The sequence below is a fragment of the Rosa rugosa genome, chromosome 3, assembly GCF_958449725.1.
Source record: "Rosa rugosa chromosome 3, drRosRugo1.1, whole genome shotgun sequence".
Lineage (NCBI taxonomy): Eukaryota > Viridiplantae > Streptophyta > Magnoliopsida > Rosales > Rosaceae > Rosa > Rosa rugosa.
This window is the reverse complement of record NC_084822.1, coordinates 9,045,252-9,065,268: the sequence shown is the minus strand read 5'-3', so window position 1 is coordinate 9,065,268 and position 20,017 is coordinate 9,045,252. Positions and strand designations below refer to the sequence as shown.

At 40.4% G+C, this 20,017-nt stretch overlaps 1 protein-coding gene across 1 annotated transcript; it reads left to right on the top strand.

Moving 5' to 3' along the window:
* Positions 1-15,612: 15,612 nt before the first annotated feature.
* On the top strand, positions 15,613-18,264 carry LOC133736159 (UDP-glucose flavonoid 3-O-glucosyltransferase 7-like). The gene has a single exon (XM_062163594.1). It carries the CDS (start codon positions 16,803-16,805, stop codon positions 18,249-18,251), a length of 1,449 nt encoding a protein of 482 aa, XP_062019578.1. The 5' UTR covers positions 15,613-16,802; the 3' UTR covers positions 18,252-18,264.
* Positions 18,265-20,017: the final 1,753 nt, after the last annotated feature.

The window sequence follows — 20,017 nt, the reverse complement described above, 5'->3', positions numbered from 1 at the left end:
TCCCAGTCCAAAGACGTTATGGCGAGCTATGCAAGATGACATGTGTCCAACTCAAGATTTATATATGTTACTTTGAAAAATGGAGAGATTTTTGGATAAGGCAGGCGTGTCATGTGGCCGTACGCCCAGCCAATTATTATCTATATAGTGAGGTGTTTTGGATATTTCATTATAATTAAACATGAGTAGTTTTGGAATTCAATTAAAAAATAAAGAGATATGATTGGCCGAGCGTCCCACGTGGCTAGTACATTTGTTCTACTTAAGAATTTTAGAAAAAAATGTGGACATCGTCAATTTGATAGTCCAGATAGAAAAAATCAAAATTGTTGATTTTTTAGATTTCTTTTTAATGGGAATTATGTTTTTTTTTTTAGTCATAACGAGATTTCATTTTTTTTGAATCAAACTCAAACCTAAAGGGCGGGTGGCAATATATTCATCTAAAACCAGAATAGGCCGTTACATACCCTTCCGCTGCCATCTACAGACAGACAAGAAGGTAGTGGTAGTACCCACAGTGGTACATAGAAATAGACCTACCCATTAGACATTCATGAACGTAGATATAGCGGATATCCTCCTTTGGTACTACTCCAGAGGCGCTAAAGAAAACATAGAGTGCGCACAAACGCTTAGCTTCCTAAAACAAGGAATTATTGTAATTAGACTAACTAAAAATATAAAGATGGGCCTAAGGCAAAAACCCTAGCCCAAAATACTGCAGTCCAAGTAGCCTAAGAAGAAGGCCCACCCAAGGCCCAGCAGGCTTGGCTTGGTGCGGCTCCAGCCATCACCTCCAGACCACCAAACTTCCAGCGCAGCTCCTCCCCGGTGCCTTCTTCTCCATCATGTCCCCATTGCCCCGAGTCCGCCACAGTCTGCCACGACCAAACCCGACGAACCCCTCCGCAACACGAAAACCCGATGAGACCAGGCCGCCACAAGTTGCATCCCCACGAACCAGTCTCGATTTCATCGTCCCCGATCGACGTCGCCACCGAATTCGAATAGCGCCATCGATCCAAGCCTCTACCGACATAAGATCTACCGCCTCCCAGAGATTACCTGCCGGAAACACAAAAACCAAACTGCACCTGCCAAAAACTTGAGCACCCAATTCAAGGCCTACATGAACAGCCCATTCATTCCCCGTCCGGCAGCAAAACCACATGACATCGGCGAAGCCAAGGCCAGCCGAGCTGCCAAGGCCGCCACCAGAACAGAGGTTAGCACTGGGGCGCTGCCGAGTTAGGGTTTTCTCTCAGAGAGAGAAGGCTTTTTCAGAAATTGTTTCATAATGAGATTTCATTAAACACTCAAAAAGGCAGGAAATACAAGAGAACTAACCCAAAAGTAGGTCTAGGTCCAAACAAAACAACTATACAGAAAAGCCCAAAAACTGGCCCAACTAAACCTATAGCAATCCAGAGAAGATAGCGCCACTAGTCGCCATCGCCACCGGTCCTGCCACCACTGCAGTCTGATGACCAAAAATTGATCCCGATCTGAGATACCAACTCCAACCAAGCAAAGAACGACATTGAAAAGCACCGCTGCGAAGCAAACAGCAAAGAAACCATCGGAGAGCACCAAGGAATCAGACAGAAGTGTCGGTGCATGCACCAAAGACGTTGCTGTGTACACCTCCATTTCACAAAGTGCATCACAATGCATTGAACTACAGCAGAGAGATTCAACCTCAGGAAAACAGCCATGGGCGTCGATCCGAGGATGGAAATGAGAAGCTTCGAGGAAGCCTGCCAAGTTTGATTTAGAGCTTTCATAGATGAAGGAGAAAATAGAGAAAATAAAAGGGGGAAGACAGACTCCACCGCCAGAGAACTGGATGGGGCTGTCAGAGTGGCAGACAAGACCGTCAGAAGGACAAACGACGCCATCCGGGCGGCGGACGGAGCTGCCAGTGGTTGGAGCACATCGCCGACTATCAATGTTGGCACCAAGAGAAGAGAAGGGTTTCGTTCCACCGACTCAGAACCTAGAGTTAATTAGCCAAATAGTCACCCTCAAGTATAAGAGCCAAGTTATAGTGTAGGGATTATGAGTACGGGATATCGTACCTAAGAGATTGGAAAATCTCACTCTAGCTAAGGAAAACCTAGAGGATGTTAGATGAATAATCAAATGTACAAGTCATAAACAAGGGCTCACAAGTGAACCAAAGTTCATGGTGAATATATGCAAGATGGTGTAGTGGTTTGATTTTTGGCTTTGGAAATGGTTTCGGATCAAATTAACACAAAATGAAACTTGAAATGTAAACTAGGGTATGTTAAACTAGACGTGAAAAAATTGATGGAAGTTGGAGCTTTAGGTTGTTCACCATAGCCTCCTTTGCATGCATTGATGTTCAAACTATAAGTAATGCAATCCCAAGTATCCAATTACCCTCTTAGCATCCGGATAAGACTACTAAGGCCTAAACTCCTTTGATTTTATCAATTTTCACAGGATAAGTGCAAAATTAACTATTTAAGAACAAGTTATATTACCGGATAAGTATCAATTCCTTGCTCCTAGATGCATAAAGATTTGAGTTTAAATAATCAAGCAAGCAAACCAATCCTAGGTCTAGGTGATTTTAACTCACTACTCTCTCACACACACCTAGTATGCTTTCATGCTATTAATGTTCAAAGCTAGCTACTCTCTAAACATTTTTCATGTATTGACAAATGCAAAGTATTCAAATTAGCTAGATTCAAATACAAACATTCACTTCCTGATTTAGCACGTGAAGACGATTATGGATATTGCATCAAATAAGATTCAAACATCAATTCATTACAAGTTTGGCTAGGGCTTTCAACCCTAGCCCCAATAATAGACTACTCACACATAGCTATATAAACTAGCATCAATATAATGGAAAACATTAGGCTATCAAAGAACAGAGTTTAGAAATGACTAGGGATGATCACAAGTGAAGGATCATGAAGTGGTTGATATGGAAACTTTGTCATGGAGATGATGTGGTGGCTCCTCTTGTGCTCTAGCTTCTTCCTTGAACTCCTTCTTCGAGACTTGAGATGATGATGATGATGATAAAGCTTAGTATATGTAAGATGTTATGAGTAGGGATATGGTTGGAAAATGGAATGGTGAAAATGAAGGTTTAATTAGTGGAGGAGACAGTAGTGGATTGTGTAGAGAATAGAGAAAGAAAATGATGTAATGGCTAAGTGTGGGTGATGGTTTAGAGTGTAATGAATTTATGCTTATATAGAGAAGAGAAAGAGGAGTATGATAGTGGAAGTAATGAAGATAGTGGTAGTATGGAGGTGGAGTATGATAGTAGAAGTTATGATGATAGTGGTGGAAAAATATGGAAAAGATGGAGTAGAAAGAGGGAAGTAATGAAAGTAATGATTAAAGAAAGTAGAGTAGAAAAATATGGCCAAAGGAAAAGAGAAGAGAAGCTAGCTCTCTTTATTGTGGGTGGGAAACATGAAAATGATGAGTGTTGGAGTAGTGATATTAAGCCTACAACATGATAGATATTGAAGTAATGATGACGGTAGACTTTTAGGTAATAGGGAGTGTTTGGTTGAATTGGAACCAAAAGGTTTGGAATTTGGTTAAGATAGAATGATGGTGAATAGATGTAATGGAATAGATGCTATGGTACTCATCCTCCTTACTCCTCCATGAATATGGCCGAAAAATACATGGCACCACTGTGAGTGGTGGTGCACGGAAAATTTACCCGAATTTTACTTTTTTCTTCTCTTGTCAAGATTTTTTACAAAACATGGAATTGGATTAGTTAACATTAAATTGGACCTTAGAACAAGTAAGTTCAATGTTTTATGGCACAAATATGTATATGAATTATGATCATACACCTAGATGAAGCTTTGATTGATTTACTAAAATAGTGACATATAATGGTAACTTTGGGCATCTCCAACAGACTCCTTATTTCAAAATAATATAAAAATTTAGTTAATTTTAGGATAATATTTCACTCCAGCAGAATAACTAAACAAAAGTTAAATTTAACTTTTGCTAAAATCTCTAGCTATATTTAGCTAGCTAGAGAGGAGAGAGAATTTAGCCAAAAGTTACATTTTCCAACGTTCAATTTAATTTAGCTAGGGATTTAGCTTATCTTGCTGGAGCAGATTTCAAAAACCAAACTACCTACACATCTCTTTTAGCCAAATATAGCTAACAAAATAACTTCATTGTTGAGATGCTCTACAAAATATATATTTCAAAATAGTGAAATATTACAAACAAAGGATTAGCTAGATGGAATTGAATTTGCTCACCATCTTTGGTTAGGTGGTGTTTAACAACATAACTATAGTTAATCTTTTAGAATTAATCCTAATTATTTTGGATAAATAAATTAATCTTATAAATATTCTCTTTCTTCTCATCAAACCAATGCGCATATACATTCAAGTCTCAGTTTTAGAATTTGATTTGAGTTTTACAAATTATTTCAAAAGTCCCAATATTGTGATCTATATACCCAACCTCTTCCAACAAGATTTCCTCCAAGAAAACCCAAATCGAAATTGGCTACCCACAATCCATAAAGCTTCAATTTCTCAATATTGTTTTGTACTTGATATCGAAGGCAGATTAATCAGCTAATCTTCCTTGACGACTCGAACAGAAGCAACGCGAATTATCGGAATTCCACCAAATTCTTCCAACCCTGTGAACCAAGCATGACCCGGCCCAGTATGAAATTCAAACCCAGAGAACTAATCGAGGTCGGAGAAAACCAACCAAAATTGTAACAATGAACGATGAACGGTAGAGGACGATGTCTCTCCAGAAAAACAGATTCGTCAATCCCAACTAAAAGACGAGTTTAAGCCAAGAGTCACGTAAAACTTGAAGAGTAGATAAATTCCCTTACCTCATTCGTCGTCGACTATGGCCGGGTAAAAGAAGATTGATACTTTTTGCGATGGATCTCTCCCCAAATCAGTCTAAGAGAAACTAAAGGCTAAACCTTTCCGAAAACCCATGAAAGCTTTATACAGCGATTGAGCCACACAGACCCTCAGAATTAGGAATTGAAGACCCAATTTTGCGTCAAGCTGATTGTGAAGGAGTTAAGTCTGAATGCGAGCCAAGAGGAGGGTCCGTAAATTAGGGTTTGTGGTCTTAGTGTGTGTGTGTGCCTCCTTCGTGCTGGAGTCACGACCAAGGATGCCTAAAACCCAGAAAAGATGATAATAAAAGGATGAACAACGAGAGAGAGAAAGAGAGAGAGAGAGAGAGATGGTGATGAATAGTAAAATAATAGACAGATTTTTAATATTGTTAAATATTATTTTCTCATTCCTGATTAATTAAACTAGACATAGTTAACTATGGTTTTGTTTTGATACACGTGGCAGCTTAATATATAGTGGTGGTATCACCACTTAATTGTTGGTGGTGAGCAAATCTGCTTCCTTAGCTAGATATAACTGAAATGATGAATGGGGAACTAGATAATTACATAATTTTTTTTTGGTAATAAAATAAAATATTATGCGATATTGGTTTCATAGTAGCGGTGGTCGCACAATAAATAGTTTTTGATTTGACTGCAATTTTACATGAATCATATAATAAGAGTAATCTATAAGACAAGCGGGTCTGGATCCTCAAGTTTTATATTCTAAGTGAGGATGTCAGCAAATTTTTAAAAGGTCAATCTTATATGAGAGTTGAGAAATGACTTTTTTTGAGCTTATACACTGGTGACATAAAAGATTTTGATGATGATATCATTAATAAAATTGTTCAGATTCCCTCCCGGTTTTATGGGAAGTGGACCTGACAAACTTATATGGGGTGGCACTGCCAACGGTCACTTCACTATAAAATCGGTCTATCTTACTCTTGTTAAGGATGAGAATTTTACTACTTTTCCCTGGTTATATTATTTTTGTGGAAGCTCCCTATTCCATCCAAGCTAAAGTCTTTTTGCTGGCTTTTGTGTCATGGTAAGATTCTTACAAACGTGGAGAGGATGAAAATAAGATTAACTAATAACCCTCTGTGCTCCCTTTGTCATGTTCAAGATGAGTCTATCCTTCATCTCCTTAGAGACTGCCCAAGTGCTATGAGAGTTTGGAATGGTATTATATGTCTGGATTCTATCTCTAGAGCCATGCAATTGGATTGGAAGGGCTGGTTTGCTATTGTAGTTTTCGCTGTTATGGGGGCATTAAATGGTGTACGGTGTTTATTTTTAGTTGATGGTACATATGGAAATGGAGAAATAAGGCGATTTTTGATGGTGAGTTTAATGTTCCTTTTAATCCCTGCAAAATCATTATTGATGCAGCCAAAGAATGGACTACTGCTAATACTAGTGGCCTGACCTCTGCGCAAAGGACTATTGTGAGTTTGCATTGGGAGAAACCCCCAATGAATTGGATTAAACTTAATGTTGATGGTGCCAGAAATCATGCAAGTATGATTAGTGTTGGTGGAGTTGTAAGGGATCATTCTGGGTCTTGGTTGTGTGGGTTCTTTGCTAACTCCAAGTGTGGTACTGTGCTGCAAGCTGAATTCTGGGGCCTCCTACTTGGTCTCAAAATGTCTATTGATGCTCATTATCAACATGTGTTGGTTGAATCTGATTCTGAAGTCCTTGTCAAGTTGATGAATGATGGTGTGGATGCTTTGCACCTTTTGAAGTTTGTGATTAATAGTTGTCAGGCTCTTCAAAAGCAGTTTCAAAGGTGTGAAATAAAGCATATCTACAGGGAAGTAAACAAGGCTGCTGATGTGTTTTCCAAGATTAGATTGGATTCTAAGATTGGAGTGCACTTCATGATGCAGCCTCCTCCACAAGTTATCACTATTTTGTTGGATGATTTGTGCGAAACTCCTTGTTTTAGGAGCATACCTTTTATCTAGTTTCTGATTGTTTTCTTTTGCTGGGCTTTTGGCCCCCATTTAATAATAAAAAAAAAGATTTTGATCAGTGAGCTACGTTAACACAATCAAGACTTTCTGGTTAATAATTTTGACAGCACCACAACTCTCTCGCTCCTTACTCACAAAGCAGCATTTCTAGACATTAATTAGATGGGTTTTGAGTGAGAATTCATTCTTGAGAATTCTAGCATAGGCCTTTTCATATGATTCTTTGTACTCCAGTTGAAAATTGAAACTATAAGGGTATTGATGTCCTCTTGCTAAAAAGACTTAAAGCATCAGTAGTGGAGACCCAAATTTGGGTCCAAAATCAATAGAATTGAGTTGTAGTGGATCAGAAAAAAATGGACCCATATATACGGATATACCTGAGACTTAGAAGTTGGATCAAATTTGGTCCAAGGAAGGACCCAAATTTCACGGGCCCCCACGTGTGGCAAAAAATCTGATCTTGCATGTATCAGACCACACCAAAGTGGAAGAACTTGTGTTTTGGACCTAAATATGAGTCTAAAAATAAGTCTCGCATCACTGCAACACTCAATAAAAGTAAGTCATTTTATACACTATTCAAATAGACTCAAATTACTATTCCAGCCAGTTTGAGCCCAAATTTAAGTCCAAAAAAATGAGTCCTCACTGATGCTCTAACAATTCTGGTTTGAAAACAATAATCAATTGAGTCTTAAGTACACTATTTTTCAGAAGTGTAGTGGGAACGAAAAGTAGTGATTATGTACAATCACCTATAGAGAGAAGAATGCTAAAGGAAAGCAACAGAGTTGCCGACTTCGTTGTTGCTAATGCTACAGAATCCAAGCCACTCTCTTGATATCTCTATTCCCTCTCTCCGCCTCTGCTGCTTTGATCAGTTGAGGTGGGATGTGTTGGGAGTTTTAGTTTGTAATTTTTGATCCCAAAACTTATTTAGCAACTACTCACAGCTTAAGTTAAATATGAACTTTTTTTTTTCAGTTCCTGTTTAAGTAAAATAGATTCGAGAGAGAATTGATGGGAGAATTGTAATCATATTATTGAGAATAGGAGCCCTATATATAGGGATTACAAAGTACATACTCTAATGTTACAAGGAATACTAATCCGAGTAGGATTAGGAATTCTAGAACCTTCTCTCCTATTACTACTCCTAGTTTGATAAGGCACACTAAGTCGATTTTCCTTCAACACTCCCCCTTGTGCCGCTCAAACTTGGTGGTGACGCTTCATCCGTTGCCTCGTTAAAAACCTTGCCAGGTAACAAAAACCCTGTGGGACAAAAATAATCCTGGTCGAAGGACAAAAAGAGCACAACACGTCCTTTACTCTTCGAGATCGAACATGTAGACATCATAACTCCCCATGATGTCGATATCTCCCCCTGATTGCTACAATCGTGGGAGTTCGGATAACTTTCTCAATCCGATGCTCTTCACATGTTTCTCGAAGGTGGATTTAGGTAACGACTTAGTGAATAAGTCCGCTACATTATCCTCTGATCGGATTTGATTCACTTCAATCTTTAGAAGTGATTGTTGTTGCTGATTATAAAAGAACTTAGGCGATATATGCTTGGTGTTGTCGCCCTTGACGAAACCTAACTTCATTTGTTCAATACAAGCTGCATTATCCTCATAAATGCATGTAGGTTCATCCGTGGTAGACTTCAAACCACAACTTCCTTGAATATGTCTAATTACAGACCTTAGCCATATACATTCACGAACGGCTTCATGTAGAGCAATAATCTCTGCATGATTCGAGGAAGTAGCAACAAGGGTCTGTTTCGTAGACCTCTAAGATATCGCAGTGCTTCCCATGGTAAAGACATAACCTGTTTGGGAGCGACCTTTGTGAGGGTCAGAGAGGTACCCTGCATCAACAAAACCCATCAAAACATTGTTGTCTTTTTGATGGAGGGGAATAGGGTGAGGCCGGCCACCATGGGCGGCGGCGGCGCTGGTGGTGACAACATGGCCGACGGTCATGTTATGGACGGCAGCTCCATGCCTAATGGGGTCCAATCCAATTCTTCCGTCATTCCTCTTCTCTCTGTAGGGATAAAATAGGCCCATATCAATTGTACCTCTTAGGTATCGAAAGATTGTCTTTACACCAATCTAATGGCGGCGTGTTGGCGCAGAGCTATGTCGAGCTAACAAGTTCACTACGAATGAGATGTCTGGTCTTGTGCATTGAGCTAAGTACAATAATGCGCTTATTGCACTCAAATAGGGCACTTCGGCCTCTAATGGTTCTTCGTCCTCATCCTTTGGGCGAAACGGATCTTTTCCTGGCGCAAGACTACGACCAATCATGGGAGTACTCACAGGCTTTGCTTTATCTTCATGAAAGCGCCTTAGAATTTTTTGAGTAAATGCAGACTGATGGATCAGAATTCCATCACTACGGTGCTCGAGTTCTAAACCGAGACAAAACCGTGTTTTCCCAAGATCTTTCATCTCAAATTCGGATTTCAAGTATTTAGCAGTTTCCTTCAACTCATCTAGAGTTCCAATCAGGTTCGTGTCATCGACATAAACTGCTACGATTGCAAATCCGGAACTTGTTCTCTTAATGAACACGCATGGGCATATTTCATTGTTAATATATCCTTTCCCAATCAAGTAGTCACTTAGACGGTTATACCACATCCGTCCGGATTGTTTTAATCCATATAGTGAACGTTTTAATCTTATTGAAAACGCGCTCCGTGGTTTAGAGCCACTTGATTTGGGTAATTGAAGTCCATCTGGAACCTTCATATATATCTCTGAATCTAGATCCCCATAGAGATATGTTGTAACCACATCCATAAGCTGCATGTCAAGTTTTTCGGAAACTACCAAACTGACAAGGTAGCGGAACGTTATAACGTCCATTACGGGAGAATATGTCTCCTCGTAGTCGATTCCAGGGCGTTTTGAGAAACCTTGCGCCACGAGGCGAGCTTTATATCTTACCACCTCATTTTTCTCATTACGCTTTCTAACAAAGACCCATTTATGGCCAACATGCTTTACATTTGGGGGTGTCTGCGTTACAGGCCCAAATACCTGTCTCTTTGTTAGTGAATCCAATTCAACCTGGATCGCATCTTTCCATTTAGGCCAATCTGCTCTTCGTTGACATTCTTCAATAGAGCGAGGTTCGATATCATCATATTCTATAATTCCTTTTGCAATATGATATGCAAATGCATCATCAATCGCCATAGAATTTCTATCCATCATCTCATGTACACTAGTGTAATTCATTGAGATCTCTCTATTCTCTGAAATTGGTTCTGACATTGGAGCGTCCCCCAATGATGTCTCTTGGACATAACCATAATCCGGAATATTCTCATGAGATGGATTATTTACATCGATGATTAATGGATTATTCTGTGCCAAACTCGCTTTCTTTCTTGGGCGAGAATCCATCGAACCTATTGGCGTCCCGCGCTTCCTGGCAGGAGCCATGGGCCTAGCCACAACGTCACCATCACTGTGAGAGGGGACATTGGCGCCATACTCATCTACTCTTGAGGTGGCGTCATGTCCTCTAATTTTAGGGACATCAATCCTTGTAGGCACGTTTGCAGCAGGTATGTGTGATCTCGTCACTTTAGCGATATCAGATAACGCATCAGGCATCGATTCTGCTACGTTCTGAAGATCGAGAATTCTCCGCACTTCAATTTCGGACTGTGCGGTTCGGGGATCAAGATGAGACAGAGTGGGGACAGACCACGACAATTCCTGTTGTTCCTGTTGAACATTGATGTTCTTATATCCCTCTAACGACGGGAAGACTGTCTCATCGAAGTGACAATCCAAAAATCTAGCGGTAAAGAGATCGCCTGTCAAGGGTTCTATGTAGTGATAATCGTTGGAGAATCATATCCAACATAAATGCTTAATCGTCGTTGAGGGCCCATTTTGGTGCGCTGTGGCGGCGCAATAGGCACATAAACTGCGCACCCAAATATGCGTAAGTGTGAGACATTAGGCTCATACCCAGTCACCATCTGGGACGCAGAAAAGGGTTGAGTGGCAGTGGGCCTTAGACGAATAAGCACAGCTGCATGCAATATTGCATAGCCCCAAGCAGAAATAGGGAGATTGGTGCGCATTACCAATGCCCTAGCGACCATTTGTAGTCGTTTAATGGCGGCTTCTGCGAGACCATTTTGGGTGTGAACATGAGGAACTGGATGTTCAACATCTATCCCAATGGACATGCAATAATCATCAAAAGTTTTTGATGTAAACTCCCCAGCATTGTCTAATCTGATAGACTTAATAGGATGATCAGGGTGGTGAGCCCATAACTTAATTATTTGTACTAGGAGTTTAGCAAATGCAGCGTTCCTTGTGGACAATAGCATGACATGTGACTAGCGTGTCGATGCATCAACCAACGCCATAAAATATCTAAATGGTCCGCATGGTGGTTGAATAGGTCCACAAATATCACCTTGGATTCTTTGCAAGAATGGTATATTTTCGTTGGTGTCCTTTGCATAGGATGGTCTCGATCCTAATTTTGCTAAAAAGCAGGCTTTGCAGAACGAATGATGGGCTTGAGAAACAACCAATGAAGATTTTGGTTGAGCCATGAAGTCACAATTGACTTTAGAAGTAGAAATTTGAGTCAGGGGAGCAGAGGTGGCGTCAAAGCCACCCTTGGACCGCAGGGGGATGGCGGTGCCGGCTTGAGGTGGCCGGACTTGAAAGGGGAAGGCGTTGTGAGGCGCAGGTGCCCCTCCTTGATCCAAATTTCGAGTTTTACTTCCTTTCGTTATGAAGAAGGGATGTCCGTGTGAAGTCTTTAATATACGGATCATCATGTCACGACCTGGATGTCCCAAACGGTCGTGCCAAAGCCTATATGTGTCAGAATCCCATAAATCATCTCTCATAACATGATTGGATTCAATGACTCGAATAGTGGTTGCATACAACCCACTAGAGCGACACATAAGCTTCTCTAATACTCGTTTATGTCCGTAGTCATTAGAGGTGATGCAAAGGAACTCTTGTCCATTCTCACAATGTGTTTCCATGCCCTAGGAGCATAAAGAGCTTCGGTGACATTGAATGTTGTGCCATTTGGCAACATAAATTGGGCTGGTCCTCGACCATGAATCAATTGAGATGATCCAGCCATCGTAGTCACGGAAGATCGAGATGGTGTCATCCATAGAAATAGCTGCCTATTTCGAAGGATAGTATGTGTAGTTGCACTATCCACGAGGCATTCTAGCTCTCCGGGAAACATACTGAAAAATAATAAAATTCGAAATTAAAACATGTCCAAGACATTGAATAAAAATAAATTGAGACTTTATTAATAATAGCCATGATTACATCAAAGTTTCTTGACCAAAATCTAATCCAATATAAAAATCAAATTGTAGACAGAACGTAGTCACTCTATCCGTTTGGTAACTCTAATCAAATATGACCAGGGAAGTAGAGAGAGATGTCGGTGGAGCGAGGCTCTCTTAAGTACCACTAATCTCAATTACTTTCCTAGATATCATACTTAATTCGATGCGCCACATAAGATAGAATTAATACAAAATGTCATTTATTGACTAAGGCATAATTGCCATTACATAATTCTTGGAAATATAAAGGACCACACTAATCAAAATCTGCAGCATCCTTGTGCAATTCCTTGTCAGATTTGAAGTCCGCTATGGTGAGATTGACGTTGGCATTAGGGCTGGATTTGGTACTAAACCGATCCATTTTTCCCCAAACCGTTGCCGAACCGACCTCCGTCGGTATCAGAATTTTCAAACCGCCACCGATCCGACATGGTCGGTATATCGACTGTCGGCAAGCCTAATTTTCGGTTGGTATCGTTCGGTTTTGCTGCCGGAAATCAGAGGAGGCCCAATTGGTCGCGGGTGTCTGACTGACGGAGGTTGTTGCGGTAGAAGCACATCACATCAAAGCAGCCATCGAAGATTCAGATCTCATCTGGAGTTTCCCTTGGAGATGACTAGATGAGGACGAAGTGATGATACTGATAATGGAGAAAAGTAGGAGATGAAGGAAATAGAGGAAGAGGAAGATGAAAGAACTGGAAGAAAGCAAAAGCAATGGGACAAGAAACTGATGGAGATTCTGGAAAAAAAAAAAAAAAACTGAAGGAGATGAAAGATGAGGATGAATAGGGAGAAGAAAGTGATGGAGATGATGAAAGATGAATGGTTTCTGATTTTTGGGATTGAAGGACCCGATGAGGTCTTTTTGTTTTTTTCTTTTAATTGTATTAGGTTAAGAAGGAATAAATATAATAATTGTACCACATATAATAAAAGCAACTTGTGTTCTAGTGGTTGAGAGCTGAGTTGCGGAGTGAAGGGATGGGGGTTCGACTCCTGCCTCCAACCAAATTCTTGCTATTTTGTGTTTTAATTTGATAGTAGGAACTAAGAGATAATAAATATAAAATTTGTGCATATAGTAGTAAGAGAACGAGCTGCTCTAGTGGTTGGGAGCAAACGTGGAGTGTTAGAGGTCCAAGGTTCGAACCTTGCCTCTTATCAAAGTGTAGCCATTTTGGTATGCATATAACACTTTGGTATACATATTCGGTATGAGGTATTGTATACGGTCGGTACAGTATACCGACGGTATGCAATATCTCATACCGTAGCCGAGCCGAAGGGAGCCATACGGTACGGCTCAGCCGAGCCGAAAGTCGGCAGGCTGAATTTTCGGCCCAAATCGGTTCGGACCGGTTCGAAAATCGGCTGGTTCGGTTGCTTCGGCCCATTTTGCCAGCCCTAGTTGGCATCATCACCATCTTCTTCTTCTTCTTCGGCAAAATGGGCTTCATGCTCTCTAAAGTCTCTATATGCCTTGTAATGTGCAGCTAGTTGTTTGCTTGCATTGCATTGCTTGAACCAATGTTCAATAGATCCACATCTATGGCATGCATCATTACGATTTCCTCCCTTGAATTGAGATGCATCATGTGCATGAGGACGAGATTGATGTCCTTGTTGGAAAATGGCGCCACCTCTATGGCCGGCGGCCTTGTGTCCCCCTCTCCCACGTTGGCCCTTGTTGCCACGTGCTCCCGCGCCATTTTGGCGGTTTCCTTCCTTTGTAGGGCGGTTATATGGACTAAAAGGTCCGTTGTGTCCCTTAATTTTAGGGTTTTGCTCCTTGCCCCCTCCTTTGGGTGCATTATTATAATTCGCCTCTTGAACGCTCTTAGTTCCTATAGGCCTTGAATTATAATTCTTTACGAGGATATTATCATGTTTTTCAGCTACAGACATAATATTAATTAGCTGATGAAACCTCGTGAGCCGTCCAGTATTGAATTCAGTTCGGTATTTCTTTGATAGCAAAATAGCTGAGACGGGGAAGGTGGAGAGAGTTTTCTCAATTAGTTCTTGCTCTGTGACAGGTTGTCCACAGAACCCCAACATGGTTTTGAGGCGAAGAACTTCTGAATTATATTCAGCTACAGACTTGAAGTCAGCAAATCGTAGGTTGCTCCATTGAACTTTCAAGTTAGGGAGGAGGGTATCCTTTACATTACCAAAACGCTCCTCTAGCGCAACCCATAATTCTCTAGCATCCTTGATTGCCATGTACTCCAATCGGAGTGATTTATCCATGTGGTGCCTTATCAAAATAAGGGCGGTGGCATTATTCGTAGCCATATGCTCGAATAGGAGATCTGGATTTGGTGCCTGAATTACGGGTAGGATCCCTTTTGAAGTGAGATGGTTCTCAACATCCGTGACCCAACTATGATATTCTGAGCCAGTTGAGTCAAGGATAGGAAAGTCAAGTCTTGACATCCTGAAATAAGAAGAAGAAATATATTAGTCTCGGAGTAAAAACCTCCACGACAACTAATAGATAATAAGATTTCCGAGCTATGCTACCAAGAAATCGATTTCCAAGAATGATTGGATTAGACCGAAACAATGATGTTTATAAGGTCATCAATCGATGCTTGCGGACGCTCTTAGTCCGAAGTCTTACGAACACTCTTAGTTCGTTTGTAGCCCAAATCCCCACGATTCCGCTTTCTCAAAATCGAACCCACGTTATAAGAAAGGTGGGATGTAGAAGAAGGGAGGTTTTCAAGTCCCCGAAGAAAAAGAAGGAGAAATTAAATTCGAAAAGCGGGAACTTTAATTATAAAAACTTACTTGTTTGTTTGAAGCTTGAAACCTTGATTCTTGAATTCTTGAACTTTTGGAAGCTTGGATTATTTGTTGATTGATGGAGGCAGTTTTGGATGGCTCGGTGTTGGTGGCAGCAAGGTGTTTTGGTTGCTGCCGAGTGTTGCAGTGGTGTAGGCCGAGAGATGGCAGGGTGGTTGGCTTGTTTGCGCAGCAGGGCACGGGTATGTGATGCAGGGATGCTTCGGTGGCAGCAGGCTGGAACGCAGGGCTGCAGGGAGGGGGCAGCAAGCAGCGACGCAGGGGCGTGTGGCTGCAGGAGCAGCAGGGGCTGCGGTGCAAGGTTGCAGGCGCACGAGCGCGCGGGCTACAGCGAAGGAGCGCAGGGGGCGCGTGAGGGCAGGCTGCAGCGAAGGCTCGGCTAGCTCGGACTAGGGGCTGCTTTGTGAATGAGTTGGTTTCGGTTTTTGGTTTTCTGTTTTGTGGCTAGAGTCGTGCTGATAACGTGTTTAAGTAAAATAAATTCGAGAGAGAATTGATGGGAGAATTGTAATCATATTATTGAGAATAGGAGCCCTATATATAGGGATTACAAAGTACATATTCTAATGTTACAAGGAATACTAATCCGAGTAGGATTAGGAATTCTAGAACATTCTCTCCTATTACTACTCCTAGTTTGATAAGGCACACTAAATCGATTTTCCTTCAACAGTTCCAATAATAATTTACAAAAATAAATAAATGAAGTTTTCAAAATGGAGTTCATCACATTATAATACAAAACACCAGATATACATATCTAAACGCATCTGCATATGCTTCCCTATATAACCTAATTCCTATTCCGACATCCTACGGTACCTTGTACATGGGCAGACCATCATTCACACTTGTCTCAAAGAAGAATCTCAATATCAAAACCCACAAACACCATGAACACTGCCTATGAATCATATATGCTGTTATGTAAGAAGTTGAAGTGGCAACTTCCAACTCTAACAGCTTCCAGTGCAGTTCACAAAAATTGACGATTATGGTGCAAAAATAACTGCAATGAAGGTTTTTCAAGTCCAAATTCATAGTAAAGTGCAAAGATAATTCAACCATTGCCAACAGGTGAAGTAGAAGATAGTTCAATCTGCGGATTTCAACTGCAAGTGCCCACGACAACAATCTACCACCATTCTGCCAATTCCCTGGACAAAATATGACTCAAACGGCCCTGAATTATGACAGCTTATTTCCTGAACCAAGTCTTCAAAAGGTTTCTGCAAAATAAACTATATAATTATATAGCCAATAGATAGCTTAAAGCACATGTGAACTACAAAAATAACAATATTGGAAACAACGGATGCAGGCAAGTTCAATGTCAGATTCAGTCAAAAGTCACCAGAAGCAAAAGAAAAAAGTTAAAACAGATTTGCAATGTGGGCATTTGCAAGAAGCTATTTAATAATAGACAGAATCTGCCGATTTTTCTTGCAATAAGATGCTGTTATGCTACTCAATCACTTATTGCAGCCAAACTTGTTTCTGTTCGTACTCAACAACAATGTCTTGCCACCCAAGTCTCTATCTAGCATTATTTTCTTAGCTAGGGAAATCGCTACCTTACATTATTAAAACCCAGTCGTTCCACGTTATAAGCTCTCATTTCCAGTTCTAGTTCTTCATCATCATCATCATTGTGTTTTCTGTGTGCATTATAGCTAATCTCTTGCAAGTCCCCATGGAAACCAAAACTGATCAGCAGCTTCACATTTTCTTCCTTCCCTTTATGGCTCAAGGCCACACTTTACCCATGATAGACATAGCCAAACTATTTGCTTCACGTGGTGTAAAATCCACCTTAATAACCACCCCTGTCAATGCACCACTTTTCTCCAAAGCAATCCAAACTAGCAAAAGTTTGGGTTTCAAAATCGAACTTCTTGTCATCAAATTTCCATCTACTGAAGTCGGGTTGCCTGAAGGAATTGAAAGAACTAACTGTCGTAAAAACCAAGAGCAGGTGGAAAAGTACTTCAAAGCCATTACCCTGCTTGAGCAACAGGTTGAGCCGATTTTAGACCAACATCGTCCTCACTGTCTTGTTGCAGACTCTATGTTTCCTTGGGCTACAGATGTTGCCGCCGAGTTTGGGATTCCAAGGATCATCTTTCATGGACCCGGGTTTTTTTTCTTGTGTGCTTCAACTACTGTGATGCGGTACCAACCTCACAGGGAGGTTTTATCTGATTCAGAATCATTTGTTATTCCTGGTCTCCCAGATGAGATCAAGATGACAAAAAACAAATTAGCTCCTTTTCTTACTCTAGATGGTGAGTCAGAACTCATCAAGTTGGTCAAAGCATCCAGAGAGGCCGAGGAAAGGAGCTACGGGATTATTGTAAACTGCTACTATGAACTTGAAGCTGATTATGTAGATCACTATAGGAAGGCGCTGGGGAAGAAGTCATGGCATATTGGCCCGGTTTCTTTATGCGAAACAGAAAAAGATAAAGCAGAGAGGGGAAGGGAAGGCTCAGTTGATGAAGTACATGAGTGCTTGAACTGGCTTAATTCTAAGAAAGCCAATTCTGTAGTTTATATATGTTTTGGAAGCCTGACCAATTTTGGTGATTGTCAGCTCTTAGAAATTGCCTTGGCTCTTCAAGCTTCTCGACAGCAATTCATTTGGGTTGTGAAGACAGAAAAGAATGATAAAGAAGAGTGGTTGCCTGAAGAATTTGAGCAGAGAGTGGAAGGAAAGGGATTGATTATAAGAGGTTGGGCTCCCCAACTACTGATTCTACAACATGAAGCAGTTGGGGCCTTTCTCACTCATTGTGGGTGGAACTCAACCCTTGAAGGAGTGTGTGCTGGGGTGCCAATGATCACGTGGCCAGTAAACGCAGATCAGTTTTACAATGAGAAGTTGGTGACTGAGATACTTGGGATTGGAGTTGCTATTGGTGTTCAAAAGTGGGAGCATGTTAGTGTGAAAAGCAAAGCCAGTGTGAAGAAGGAGACCATAGAGAAGGCTTTGACTGGATTCATGGTCGGTGATGAAAAAGAGGAAATCAGAAGCAAAGTTCTTGTGCTCAGAGAGCTCGCAAGGAGGGCAGTTGAAGATGGTGGTTCATCGTTCTCGGATTTAACTGCTCTAATTGAAGAGTTGAAGTCTCTCGGGTCTTGATTCTTTTGAAGCAGCAAAGATGCCAACATTTTCTGCTTTAAGAAGGAAAAGTTCCATTCACTAATTTGAATTGTTGGAACACCTACATATAATTTGTAAAAGTTCAAATAACTGGAAAAAGAGTAATTATTGTGTTTCAACATGTGTGCTAACTACCTTTGTTTCCGGGAGTCATCAATTGAATGATGATTGTATATATGTAAGAATGCAAGTGCCAAATGAACCCACCAAAAGACAACAGCAATAAGTTTCAGCAGCATAATGCCAACTGAAGTAAGAATAAATCCAATCTGCCAAAGTTTTTGTTTAAAAAATCCTTTTGTAATCACCTCAGCAAACAAAAAAACAAATATGTTCTCTGCTTCAATATTTATATTCAAAATTGAATGATTAAACATAGAACAGCAATCAACACACTTTTTTATATACCAACTCTATCAACTAGTCCTTTGAGTCAAGTCTTACTTACCAGTTCAATTCCTTCTCCATCATCACAATTCTTTCAGGAAGGAATAATAAACAACTTTGAAACAAATAATGTGAAGAATGAGGACTAGATAGTTTGGAAGAAACAGGTTATAATATTAACCATAAACCGATCTCTTTTTCTCATGATCTTTTCATGGAAACATTGTATGCAGGGGTAAGATTGAGCTTATGCAAATACCTGAAGGTACATTATTTGACCTGAACCAGATGAAGATGACTGCAGTAATCTAGTTAATCTGCAGAAGATGTGAGTGAAGAGCTTTGGATTTTTATCACCAGTGGTTCATTACACAAAGCCTGAGGATAAATGTAAATACAATTAAAATCAAAATATGTAATAAACTTCCCCATATACCAAAATACAAGCTAGTTGATCACCATATATAACCTTATTCCTATTCTGACATCCTACAATGCCTTGTACAATGGGCAGACCATCATTTCACACTTGTCCCAATATCAAAAACCCACAAACACCATGAATACTGCCTATGAATCATATATGCTGTTATGTAAGAAGTTGAAGTGGCAACTTCCAACTCTAAAGGCTTCCGGTGCAGTTTACAAAAATTGACTATTATGGTGCAAAATGAAGGTTTTTTTTCAAGTCCAAGTTCATAGTAAAGTGCAAAGATAATTCAATTATTTCCAACAGGTGAAGTAATGGTAGTTCAAACTATGCAGATTACAGAGTGCGCACGACAACAATCTACCATCATTTGGCCAATTCCCTGGGCAAAATATGACTCAAACAGCCCTAAATTATAACAGTTTATTTCCTTAACCAAGTCTTCGAAAGGTTCCTGCAAAATTAACTAAATAAAAATGTAACCAATAGGTAGTTTAAAGCCGATATGGATTACAATTAACAACATTGGAAACAACCGATGTAGGCAAGTTCAATGTCAGATTCAGTCAAAAGCCACCAGAAGCAGAAGAAAAAAGTAAAACAAAATTGTAATGTGGGCATTTGCAAGACGCTATTTAATATTAGACAGAACTTGCCGATTTCTTCTTGCCATAAGATGCTTTCATGGCAAAAGTCATATCACTCAATAATTTATTGCAGCCAAACTTGTTTCTGTTCGTACCCAACAACAATGTCTCGCCACCCAAGTTTCTATCTAGGATTTTTCTTAGCTAGGGAAATCGCTACCTTCACATTATTAAAACACCAATATTTCCACGTTATAAGCTCTCATTTCCAGTTCTAGTTCTTCATCATCATCATCATTGTGTTTTCTGTGTGCATTATAGCTAATCTCTTGCAAGTCCCC